At 42.8% G+C, this 12,775-nt stretch overlaps 1 protein-coding gene across 7 annotated transcripts in view; it reads left to right on the top strand.

The window, feature by feature from the left end:
• LOC147020008 (estrogen receptor beta-like) overlaps positions 1-7,550 on the top strand; it is a 295,296-nt gene extending 287,746 nt beyond the window's left edge. For all 7 annotated transcript variants that reach the window (XM_085894930.1, XM_085894929.1, XM_085894931.1 and 4 more), the window contains one exon: positions 3,407-7,550. In XM_085894930.1, coding sequence (XP_085751056.1) covers positions 3,407-3,881 — 475 coding nt within the window. In that variant the 3' untranslated portion in view covers positions 3,882-7,550. The remainder of the gene's footprint in view (positions 1-3,406) is intronic.
• The last annotated feature ends 5,225 nt before the right edge of the window (positions 7,551-12,775 follow it).

Below are 12,775 nucleotides of genomic sequence, written 5' to 3'. Positions count from 1 at the left end.
CTGAGGCGGTCCCTTCGGGTGGGTGCCTGGAATGTCCTATCCATAGAGGATGATCACCTGTCTCTGTTATCATCTGAGCTCAAGCGTTTGAACATCGGGATTGCAGCTCTCTCTGAGGTTCGGAGACCGGATTGCGGCGAGATAATGGTGGGTGGTTACACCTACTATTGGTCTGGTCGCTCTGATGGTTACCATACCCAAGGAGTTGCTGTAGCTGTGTCCAATAAGCTGACCCCAATGATAATTGAGGTAACACCGGTCAACGAGCGTATTATGAGATTAAGGATTCGTCACTCCTCAGGTGTCATTTCCCTGGTCTCTGTTTATGCTCCGACTGAGGCGAGTGATCTCACCGTGAAGGATGCATTCTACGCCACACTCGAGTCTGTGGTTGATCAGTGCCCCAGACGAGATACACTTCTAGTCTTGGGGGATTTCAATGCATCGACTGGAACTGATAGGGACGGTTATGAGATGTGTGTTGGTCCCCATGGGTCAGGAACTGTGAACCAGAATAGCACTAAGTTCCTTGACTTTGCAAGAAGTCATGGACTTAGGGTGGCTGGTTCATGGTTTCAGCGCCCAGAAGCTCATCGCTGGACTTGGTATTCCAACGCTGGCGGTGTGGCAAAGGAGATTGACCATGTCCTCATTGACGGTCGTTGGAGGATGATCCAGAACTGCAGGGTCTACCGGAGTGCTCAGTTCCTCAATACTCACCACAGGCTTGTTGTAGCAACTCTAAAGCTACACCTTAAATCCTGGAGAATGGTACCATCCCAGCTGAGACTGGATGTTGCCAAGCTCAGGGATGAGAGAGTAGCTGAGGAGTTTGCGAACAGGCTGAGTGGACACTTGGGGGGTCTGGGTGCTTTGGGGGGTCCTGAAGAGTTGTGGAGCGCCTTCAAGACCACCGACCTTGATGTTGCCGGTGGATGCCTTGGAGCTCACCGCAGGGCAAAGAAGAATTTTGTCTCTCAAGGGACACTGGATACCATTGACCAGAGTCGCAGGGCCAGGCTGAATGGCAGAGCTGAGCTGTTCAGGGAACTGAGGCGTAAAACTGTACGTGCACTGAGGGTGGACAAGGAGGCCTATGTGCGAGGAATCTGTGAGGGGGTAGAGCATCACCTGTGGACAGGTGATTCTCGTCCCGCTTACAGGGGAATTCGCGCATTACGTTCATCCAAGCCCATCCCTCGGAGCACTACAGTTCGAGCAGAGAGTGGTAGGCTCTTGACAGAGGAGTCTGAAGTGAAGGCCCGCTGGGCCGGTTACTTTGAGCGGTTGTACCAGGCTGATCCCCCAACTGTCGAGTTGGACGTCAAGGGTGTTACAATCCCTGTTGCTGACCCCCGAATCAACTGTGGTCCACCTACGCTTGTGGAAACACGGGCTGCGGTGAACCAGTTGAAACGGGGCAAAGCTCCAGGGATCTGTGGCATCCATGCCGAACTTCTCAAGGCTGGTGGAAATGCTGCACTCGTGTCGTTGCATGCAGTTTTGTGCTCTGCCTGGAACACAAGCATCATCCCAACTGACTGGAAGAGGGGCCTTGTTGTCCCTCTCTGGAAAGGGAAGGGTGATCGCCAAGACTGCAACAACTACCGAGGGGTGACGCTGCTCTCAGTGCCGGGCAAGGTCTTTGCTCGGATAATTCTCGATAGGGTTCGCCACCATCTGCTTGAGCACCAGCGTCCAGAGCAGTCAGGCTTTACACCAAAGAGGTCAACGATGGACCCTATCCTTGCACTTCGTGTCCTCACCGAACGCAGACGAGAGTTTCGGCAGGGGCTGCTTGCAGCCTATGTTGATCTCTGTAAAGCGTTCGATTCAGTGAATCGGGATGTCCTCTGGAGGATTCTTGGTCTTCGTGGGGTGCCACCAAAACTGATCGATCTGATGTCTGAACTCTACTCTGGTACTGAGAGTGCTGTGAAGTGTGGTGGTACCATCTCTGACTTATTTCCAGTTGTTACTGGAGTTCGTCAGGGATGTGTACTTGCCCCCACACTTTTCAGCACTTGTATGGACTGGATTCTAGGGAGGATGTCGGAGAGATCAAGTTGCGGTGCGTCATTTGGGAATGTCAAGATCTCGGACCTTGACTTTGCAGATGATGCAGTCATCTTTGCGGAGACTTTAGACATCCTCTTGGGGGCCCTGGAGGTGCTGAATGAGGAGTCGGAGCCGTAGGGATTACGGGTTTCTTGGGTCAAAACTAAGATCCAGGCTTTCGGTGACATCTTGGATGCTGCTGTCCTGTCTGTGTCTGTTTGTGGTGAGGATGTTGAGGTCGTGAAGAGATTCACTTACCTTGGCAGTGATATTCATGTCTCTGCTGGCTGCGAGTCAGAGGTCAATAGACGTCTGGGTCGGGCCTGGGGAGTCATGGATTCACTGGATCATGGGGTGTGGCGCTGCCGGTAACTGTGCGGGAGGACGAAAGTCCGAGTCTTCAGGTCCTTGGTACTTCCAGTCTTGCTCTATGGGTGCGAGACTTGGACTCTGACCAAGGATCTGAGACGGAGACTTAATTCCTTTGGCACCAGGTCTCTTCGGAGAATCCTTGGCTATCGCTGGTCGGATTTTGTGTCCAACGAGCGGTTGCTGAGAGAGACTCGGATGAGATTTGTTACCTGCATAGTGCGTGAGCGTCAGTTGCGGCTGTATGGACATGTGGCTCGTTTTCCTGACTCTGATCCTGCTCACCAGATTCTCTCAGCGAGGGAGTCTCATGAGTGGAGGAGGCCAGTGGGTCGACCACGTGCCTCATGGTTGCAACAGGTTGACCATCATCTCAAGGAGATGGGGATGGGCCTGGCATCTGCCTGGGGGATGGCCAGACGGAGGCCCCTGGAGTACCGGCGGAAAGTGGACGCAGCGACATGCTGTTCTGGCACATGCTCCCATACCTGACCTGACCTGAAGAATTGATTCAGTTTTGGTGAAGATCCGAATCCGGATCTGGATCCAGATCCGAGAATTTTTCGTCATTCTTCACCATTGAGTGATCGGCCTAAAACGACATTTAGCATGATGTCTGAAAAAGTTGTGTACGGATTCGGACGAAAAACTTGGTGGATGAGTTGGTTAGGTGACGAGAACAAGCTGATTAAATTTTAGTTCAGGCTCGAATCCAGGTCCGGCCTTTCAGTGGGATACAAAACGTAAACTAATCAGCCTGGTGGAGGTATGCTCTCGACCGAGTACCCTTTTAGTTCTTGAATGTAATTACAGAAACATGGGATTTTTAACCTTGAAATGAATTTTTTTTAATGCATCATTCTGGATAGATTCAAAACATCCGTAGTTAATTTTCACTCGACATAATATTACAAATGTTGATACATTTATTTGATGTCCAATAATTATCTGGCATATTCATCCACACCCTTCCATACAGTAACAAAGGGATAGAGCACCTGAAAAGTATCAAGCACAAGAAGGTGATTCCACTATATGATCTCATCCTAGAACTCTTGGATGCCCACCACCTCCAGAAGCCTCTGGAAAATGCCAATTGCCACGAACAAAAGCCATCCAGCTGCAACAGTGGCAAGCCGGAGTCCTTGGGCGAGTCTTTTGCTGCTAAAGCTGAATCAAGCCATTGTCAGAATTCCTCAGAATTCAAACTAACTGCTGACTGGGATGCAATAACTAGCTCATGGGCATGCAATGGCGGACTAATGGAGGACCACGTGAATGAAGAGGCCCCACAGGGGAGTTGTGCGGTTAGGGAAAATGGTCTCAAGTCAAACCTGCAAGCTGAAACTTCTGCAAAATTGGAAAAAGATCTCCAAGAAAACTTGGTTAAAGATCTACGGGGAGGAAATATCAAGTTTCTTAACAGTCACTACAAACAGCCATTTCATTGTTGACATTTTATTGCTTTGCTATTCTGCAAATCTCTCGATCAAGATTCGTGGAATGTTTTTTGGAGACATTTTGGCAGGAATATTATATATTTTGCTCTTCATGTTTCAAGTTATAAGCAAATGTGACGATTTTATAGACATTATAAAAGGCACATTTTTAGTCATGGCTTTGTTTTGTTGTGATAAGATTAAGGTGCACAGTCTTAAGCGACTTAATAGGCATATATTGAGGATAATTATTCAGCATCACGAGTTAATAATGTGAAAACAGTGATAGATACTTTTATCTGCATCCATTTTGTTGAAATTTTCGTGGAATTCACAAGGACTGAACTTCTAAAAAAATAAAAATCTGTGTGTGCGCGTGCGCGCGTGCGCGCGTGCGCGCGTGCGCGCGTGCGTGCGTGCGTGCGTGTGTGCGTGTGTGCGTGTGTGCGTGTGTGTGTGTGTGTGTGTGTGTGTGTGTGTGTGTGTGTGTGTGTGTGTGTGTGTGTGTGTGTGTGTGTGTGTGTGTGTGTGTGTTGTACCTCTCATACATACGTGGAAGCTAAATCAATCACCTTGGTATTGCTCACCTCACTCTGTGTGATTCATTTACTACTTGTACGCAATTTGGAGCAACTTGGTGTTCGAAAGTGAGAAAGGTTTATCATATAGCTTCTGCAGGGAAAGTGCTATAACCCGAACTTGCTGTTCAATGCAGAGATTAAGCGTTTCCTGTGGTTGTATTTTGTCCACATGTCATCGTATAGAGTGGTGTCCAAAATGTCTCATTTGACATGGGCATTGAAACTGTTTCATTCAAACGAAAGAAAAAAGTTTTTCTTTCTATCGCTGTTGATTATTGTGGTAATATGGGCACATTATCTGTATAATTAATCATTTCCCTTTGCCCAAAACCATGGTCACAGGAACTCGGTTCTAATCCACATTGTTTCAGAATGTAATACATACAGTACAAAGATTACATTCCATCTATCGAGTCGAATGCTGATTTGACCAAGATGAAGTCACAAATTTGATCCGGTGCTTACATCGTCTCGAGGTGTGGCTGCGTCACTGAACAGTGCTCCGTAGATTATGGGAGGAAATTTAGAATTTCTCCAGCCGAGTCATGGCACTCAGTGGCCTACTCGTTTTGAAAGGTGCACTTGGACATTGTAGACAAAACATTGATTGCAAGCAGAGAAGGTACAATCATACGACTCAAACAAAAACATATCGAGAATTAAATAAAGACGTTTTTCCTCAAAATATGTCAAAATAATTAAGGACGATGAGTAACTGAGCTCAATGTTCTCTTGAAATTGATATCATGGTGCAATGTTTTAATTTTCTTTTTAAAGCCTGGCGTTGGCTTAACGGTTAAGGTGGCTGGCTTAAGATCGTAGGGTCTCGATTTTGACCCCCTGTCAACCGTTGAATTATCACCAGGTGGGTTGACTCAGCCTGTCATCCTTCTGAGGTCGGCAAAATGAGTACCAGTGGTGAACTGGTAACAGGGGGAATTGCATCAGCGGCACAGCTGCGCCCCCAGAAAATGATACAACCAGCAGCCACGGGCTGCACATGAAATGTATGTATTTTCTTTTTATATATTTTTGCTAATGGCCATAAAATAAAGACAAAAATTGTGTCCATTTCAGAGAATTACTGTGAAAGGATAACCTTGTGCATGCCACAACAGGCATACTTCAGGAAAGCACATTCTGCCAGCAAAACTTGTACAAAAGTACAAAAACATTCCTGCAACCATCAGGTTATAAAACTCAGTGTGCAATTTAAACCTTTTTTTAAAGTTAATTAACTGCCTGTTACAGCATAATTCACCCTTTATTTTCGTTTGTTGTTGGCAATTTTGATGGAAATCTTGAAATAATTTAATCATTTACTCGTGTTTTAACTCTGAGATGTTATCCATTGTTGTGTTACTGTTAACATCTGTCGTGAAGATGATGAATGGCCAATGAGACTTGGTCTTCATGGTCTTAGTGGATGGGTGAGCCATAACAGGCTTTGTCTGGTCAATTTTATTGTTTTGGACTTTTACACATCCACTAAACATTGTGTTGCCATCCTAGATATAAACTTAACATTTCTTTTTTCCATGAGTTAATATGACCTTAATCTGAAAAGATCTCGGATTGAGATTTACTCTCGACTCAGCTGATCCATGTAAATCCTGCTTGTCGATGGGTACATGGCTGGTGGTTGTCGAAGCCCTTCATCTTGACAAATCATCCTGACAAGTCGTCAATGCTTATGTAGCAAAGAACCAATCTTGGACAGGTCGTTACTCCATCACAGATGAAGACAATACAACAAGGCTTGGTTCACACGTGCTAAATCTCAAATCAATTCAAAATCCACAATAGATCTCTAGCTAGAAAAAGGCATTAGTTGTTTTTTTTCAGTTATTCTAAAATCAATATAAAATAATTAGGCATCAGTGTTGAGTCTGAAGTTCAGTTTCTTTCATACTATTGGTTTGTGACAATAGTTATCAACTTTGCACAAGTGCATGTGGGTTCCATTCAGTTCTTCAGTTTCTCAAGCTGGGAATTACCTGTGGCTACATTGATAGATCTGCCGTCCATTGGAGTTTGTGGCAGTTTCTCTTCATCTATTTAGTTGGATTTGACTATCTTTTCCTACTTGCTCTTACCACGTTAGCTGGTCCATGATTGTGACAGTTATGGTATCTGTTTGGTGAAGATTTATAATCATTGATATGCTGTTGATAAATGTGTGACTTAACGCGTCGGTGCAAACGAACTCGCGCGTATTCAGGCAGCAGAAGGAATGCTCATAAGAATGGACTGTTGGCATCGGCCACGAACCAGTGCTCGTTTTCATTGCATTATGGATTATTGTATGGCAACGTAAAATGCTTACAGTTTACGTCACGTAAAACGCCGCCAATCCGTCATGTAACACGTGTTCTTTGTTGAATTTTTGAAGGAAGCGTACAGTTTTGTTAAACCAGTACAGATCAAGCCAACTAAATGGCTGTCTCACTGTCATGTGACAGTGCATCTGATCTTTTTTCAGAATGCATTGTGTTCCTTGTACCCTCTGGTGTTGTCAGAATAAAGCCAACAGTTTGGCAAACCTTACCAAATTCTGCATAGAAAAGGTTTTTTTAACCGCTCCTAAGATCGGAATACACGAAATGTAAGGGCCCCAGGATCGAGAATAAATTTCGTACTGGTTCAACACTGTTACTATCTTTCACGTACATCCACAATTAATCTTTTTTATATTTATTCAGAAAAAAAAGAACATTTATTTAACTCTCTGCGAGTTATATAGAGAATTATGTTGCAGTTTAAGAAAACACCGAAAAACATGATAGCGTCATCAGATTTAATTAGATGTTGGCTTGACAATGACCTTCTTGCATCGAATTATATCTTTGTAAAAATCAAAAATTAAATAAATGTTTACAAAGCCATCCATATTACCAACACTTTTTAATGACGTCAGTGTACTTTTGTGCAAAGTGTTTCCTATTTTAATATTCCCTGTGCCCATTGTCATGCAACTGTATATAAAGAATTATAAATGTGTTTTGTATGCCAAATGTATTTCACTGTCATGGTGATGTGGGTGCTCTTTGTATCATGAAAATGATGTACTGATGAAAAAAATATATATAATGTCTTCACATTGTCTGAGGGTCATGGTATGCTTTGTGACTTCACATAATTTTATTGTATTTGACCATTATATTGACTACAAGGTTTTCACTTTTTATATCAGACATCGACCCACCATTGGAGCTTTTTGAGGATATAGCCCTCCCTGTCACCCCCCCCTCTCACCCCTCAACTTTTCGCAAAAACGCTACGTTACCTCCTACACCCATTTCTTCAACTAAAGTTAATAATTCATTCAGACAATCTTTTCATTTAAGTATACGATCCATAACCAAAAAAAGAACAAAAAACCCGACAGCAAAAGCAAACAAGAAAGAGCAATCAGAGATTGCAGACCCTTGCCAGAAGACTTGTTTTATGTGATGTTTGTATATTTTTGTTTAATGTATTTAGTGTGGTGTTTGTGTATTGGTGTGTTACACAATTAATAATAAACATAATTAGAACTGCTGGCAGTGATAACAGAGTACCAAGATGTCCAGCTTTGATCGGACACCTGATCCTGACCCGCGACGTTTATTACCTTGCGCTCGCAAAGTGAAAAGCGGGGTTAAATACGTATATGCATTTTTTAAATTAATTTTCTCAGAAACCGTTAGTTTGGTTTACACAAAATATTCCAAATAGGTGCGCCACCTGCTGTGGAATTTTTTTTAGTCTTAATTATGACATCATAGGTTATGTTGTACAGGTGTTGTACCAATACCAATGTACCAATAAGCCTGGTGTTGGCGCAGTGGTTAGGGCAGTGGCTTGTGACCCAAAAGGTCCTGAGTTCAAGCCCCGTTGGGCCACTGAATTAATACACCAGGGGGTTGACTCAGTCTGTCATCCTTCCGAGGTCGGCGAAGTGAGTACCAGTGTGTACTGGGCCAGTGTATACCCCGGTTAAAATAGGTGTACCATATCCCTGTGTCGTAAGAAGCGTCAGGGTTGCGTCAGGAAGAGCATCCGGCGGAAAACATGTGCCAAATCACTATGCGGATCATACGGATGATCCGCTGTGGCGACCCCTAACAGGAGCAGCCGAAAGAAGAAGAAGAGAAGGTTATGTGGTACAGGCACCATGTTGGAAAAAAATGGCACCTTTATATCTCTGAAACTGCTCCATGGACAACGTTTACACGTGGCTCATTGTCAAGTACTCCCCATGGGGAATAGGATATGTTAATTATGTCATCAGTGCCTTTATTATGAAGTCATAATTTGACAAGTGCAATGCTTGATCCGGTCAGTATGAAAAAAATATATCTGCAATTGTTGAAGCTGTAAACCGATCAATGCAAAACTTTAACTCGTTGATGAACGACCCATCAGAAATATAATTTGATAAAAGTGACATCATTGGTCACTGGTCTGGCACCATATTAGATTAAAGAAGAAAAAAAAACACCAAGTCCTTCTCAAGACTGCACAGGGTAAGTATTCTACGAATATCATCTAGTTATTATTCAACTGAATTCAGAATGGGATTAAAATAAATTCAATTTAAATCAAATGGAAGACCAAATTGGTAAAGTCCTGCATTGGAGTCATCAGAAGGAACCTGAACAAGAAAAAAAAAGCAAAGATGAAGTCATCAAGTGGAACCCAGATAGGATTCTGGTTTCACATGCTCTTGTTCAATCCTCAAACCCAGTTATGCAATCTTAATTGCATGAATATAGCATTCTTTTTTTGCACAAGTTTGCAAAATGGCTGTCTGTGCTGTACTCATTTGGAAATGAGCTTCTTTATTAAACCTTTGAACCTTAGTCCGGTTTACCAGCCATTATTCAAACCTTCGTATACCTGAGCGGCCCGCTTTTTCTCCAGGGAGCTCAGGATGGGAGAGCCGAAAATCCAAGGAGCTCAGGGTCCAAAGGATTAAAGCAAAAAAGCAGAAATTCTGAAGTGTTCTTCCATGTAAAAGGTTTTTAGTCATGTTCATTTCATTGAAGTGGACCATTCCTTCTCAATGGAATTGGGAGACAATGTAACACCAAGACTGAGCAGCATGTTTCAATCAGATGAAAATTGACAATTTTATAAATATGGCCTACGTTGACCTTTTGGCATATATTCCCATCATTACTAGATCATAATTGTGAAGTTTCAGGTCAATCGATGAAGTGGTTCAAGAGAGAATTTTTTTAAAGATTTTTGCTCAATCAAATATTGCTGCCAGGCTATGTGACCTATCAATAATTTGTGAATACCTTGGTATCCCCAAGGCTTGGGGAACATTTGTGTGAAGTTTCCCCTCGATCTGTCCAGCTGTTCTGGAGAAAAATGTTTTTTTTTATAGCTTTTATGGTAAATCTGATATGGCTGCCAAACCACATGACCTATGACATATGTGTGACTGTTTTCTTCCTCATTGATAGGTGGTAATTAATACATGTAAAGTGCCACCTCAATCTGTTAAGCCATTTCAGAAATGAAGATGTTTGAAGGTTTAAAAAAGAAAAAGACAATATGCCTGCCAAACCACGAGGCCGATGACATCATCACTTTTTTTTCTTTGGACCAATTTATCCCTAGACGACCTTCAAAATTTTTCATACTGATTACATGTAGCATTGTATGTGTGCAATTATGATGTCATAACGAAGGCCCCTATAACATTAAAAAAAATAAAATCACACTTACTCCCCATTAGGAGTACATGCCATGTGCCAAGTTTCAATTTTTCCATGGAGCGGTTTCAGAGATAGAGGTCCAATATTTTTCCTTTTTTCCAACATGGCTGCCTCACCACATGACCTATGACATCATAATTATCATTCAAACATTCTACATGAGTAGGCGATCATTTGGTGAAAAATTTGTTTCAATCTGACAAGTGGTTGCAGAGAAAAATAATAAAGTTCTCTGCAAACAAATGAATGAAAAATCACTCATAGAGTGACAGTGAAACAGACAGACAGACAAATGCTACAGACCAACATACTTGGTAAAAAAAAAAAAATTCACCAATAACAGACAAACAGACCCGAATGCAATACCCTCTCCTCCAGCAAAGGAAAGTATAGCTTATAGGTATACTATTCATCTTCTTCACTACTGTCATCATCATCAATACTGAAGATCACATCTGTCAAGCTGACGTGCAAGACATCCGGGTCATCAACCTAATTGGCATCCACTGAAGTTTGTCTTTCAGAAACAATATCCACCAGCACTTGTGTAAAATGAGAACATAATTTTATTTAAAATGAAAAATCACTCAGTGAGCCTTTGCGAAACGGAACAGCACTCGGTACAGCACACACCTCCACCAGGCTGAAGAGTTTACATTTTGTATCCTACTGCTCGGTCGGATCTAAATCCTGACCATAACCAAAATCGAAGTGGCTTGTCACCGTACCAACTCATCTACCTCGTTTTGTCAGAACTCGTCGACAAGTTTTTGAGATAACATGCTATACATCGTTTTTGGTCCTATCTCTCAACGATGAAGAAGCATGAATAAAATTCTCAGATCCTGATACAGATTCGGATCTACAAAATTAAGCGTTGCTGTCCTTGGCCGGGCACCTACACACAAAAAAAAAAAAATTCAAAACGATTGCTTGAAAACTGTGGCCAAAAATCGTGTGACAAACCCAGACAAATGCTACAGACCAACATAGTTGGTGAAAAAAAAATTTCGCCAAGTAATAATGACCCATTGTAATTTTGGAACTTGATAATAATGACCTTCCTCTACAATGGCATGAGTGCCTTACATCATTTAAGCACGCCAACGCTACATTCTTTAACTGACCAACAGGACTCCAGCACAATTATTGGGGTGGAACCATTGATGAATGTCAGAGTCTACCCCATAAACACTATACAGTATTCACCACTAAATTAATAATTAAAAACTAAAATAAATAAACGACTATGGATAAAATGAATTTCTTCATTTATCGATTTAATACTTTTTCTGCACTTGTCATGCGTCACATTTAAACTAATCGATCATCTAAACTCGTTTCCTTTTCGTTGGATTCTCTGCTTCACTTTCCTCCAGAACTTCCACCCTGCATGCTAAGTTTGCCTCCTTGTGGCCATAATACGAACATCTATGAACATCCACAACGAAAGCACAGCATTCACCAGCAGCATGGCAAAGTAGCACAAACTATTTTTTATTATATTATCTTACCAACACGTATTTGGAGATATTGTATTGTAACAAAATGGACTCTTGACAAGTTACATAGTTGATTAGTTATATCGTAATTTGCATGTTTAAAGTAAATGTATTCTAAACTCTTTTAAATTGGACCAATCTGACTCTGCTACTGGACTGGACAGCAGGAGATCACACGTCCTAAAAACCTCCTCTGCTGCTCTTGCACATCCTCTCTCTCTCTCTCTCTCTCTCTCTCTCTCTCTCTCTCTCTCTCTCTCTCTCTCTCTCTCTCTCTCTCTCTCTCTCTCTCTCTCTCTCTCTCTCTCTCTCTCTCTCTCTCTCTCTCTCTCTCTCTCTCTCTCTCTCTCTCTGTCTCTGTCTCTGTCTCTGTCTCTGTCTCTGTCTCTGTCTCTGTCTCTCTCTCTCTCTCTGCCCTCTCCAACCTGTCGTTTACCGTAGCTCGGTCATCTTTCATCTGCTTGGAAATCCACCAACATCACTATATTCCAGAACAAAGTTCAAAACTGATCCCTCAACTGCAGACCAATCAGTTTACTTCCAATCACCAGTGAGGTCATGGAATCTGTCATTGCAGTTGAAATGATAACCTTCCTTTTCTCCAACAACCTCATCTCTGATCACCAATTTGGTTTCAGACCTGGTCACTCCACCTTAGACATGGTGCTTCCACTCACCCAACAATGGATGGAGGCTCTCAATGTCAGACTGAGATCAGGCCTGTCTCTTAGGACATATCTCGTGGTTTTGATAGTCTGACAACCTGGCACAGTTGTACCAGGCTGATCAACCAGCTGTCAAATTGGACGTCAGGGGTGTTACAATCCCGATTTCTGACCCTCCAATCAACTATGGTCCACCTTCGGTTGTGGAAACACAGGCTGCGGTGAACCAATTGAAATGGGGTTAAGCTCCAGGTATTTACGGCATCCATGCTGAACTTCTCAAGGCTGGTTGAATGCTAGACTCGTGTCGTTGCATGCAGTTCTGTGCTCTGCCTGTAACACAGGCATCATCCCAACTGACTGGAAGAGGGGCCTTGTTGTCCCTCTCTGGAAAGGGGAGGGTGATCGCCAAGACTGCAACAACTATCGAGGGGTGACGCTGCTCTCAGT

This window comes from Eptatretus burgeri, chromosome 9 (genome assembly GCF_056783735.1).
Source record: "Eptatretus burgeri isolate ZD-2024b chromosome 9, Ebu_testis_v1, whole genome shotgun sequence".
NCBI lineage: Eukaryota > Metazoa > Chordata > Myxini > Myxiniformes > Myxinidae > Eptatretus > Eptatretus burgeri.
Note: the sequence above shows the minus strand (reverse complement) of the source record. Positions and strands in the feature narration are given on the sequence as shown.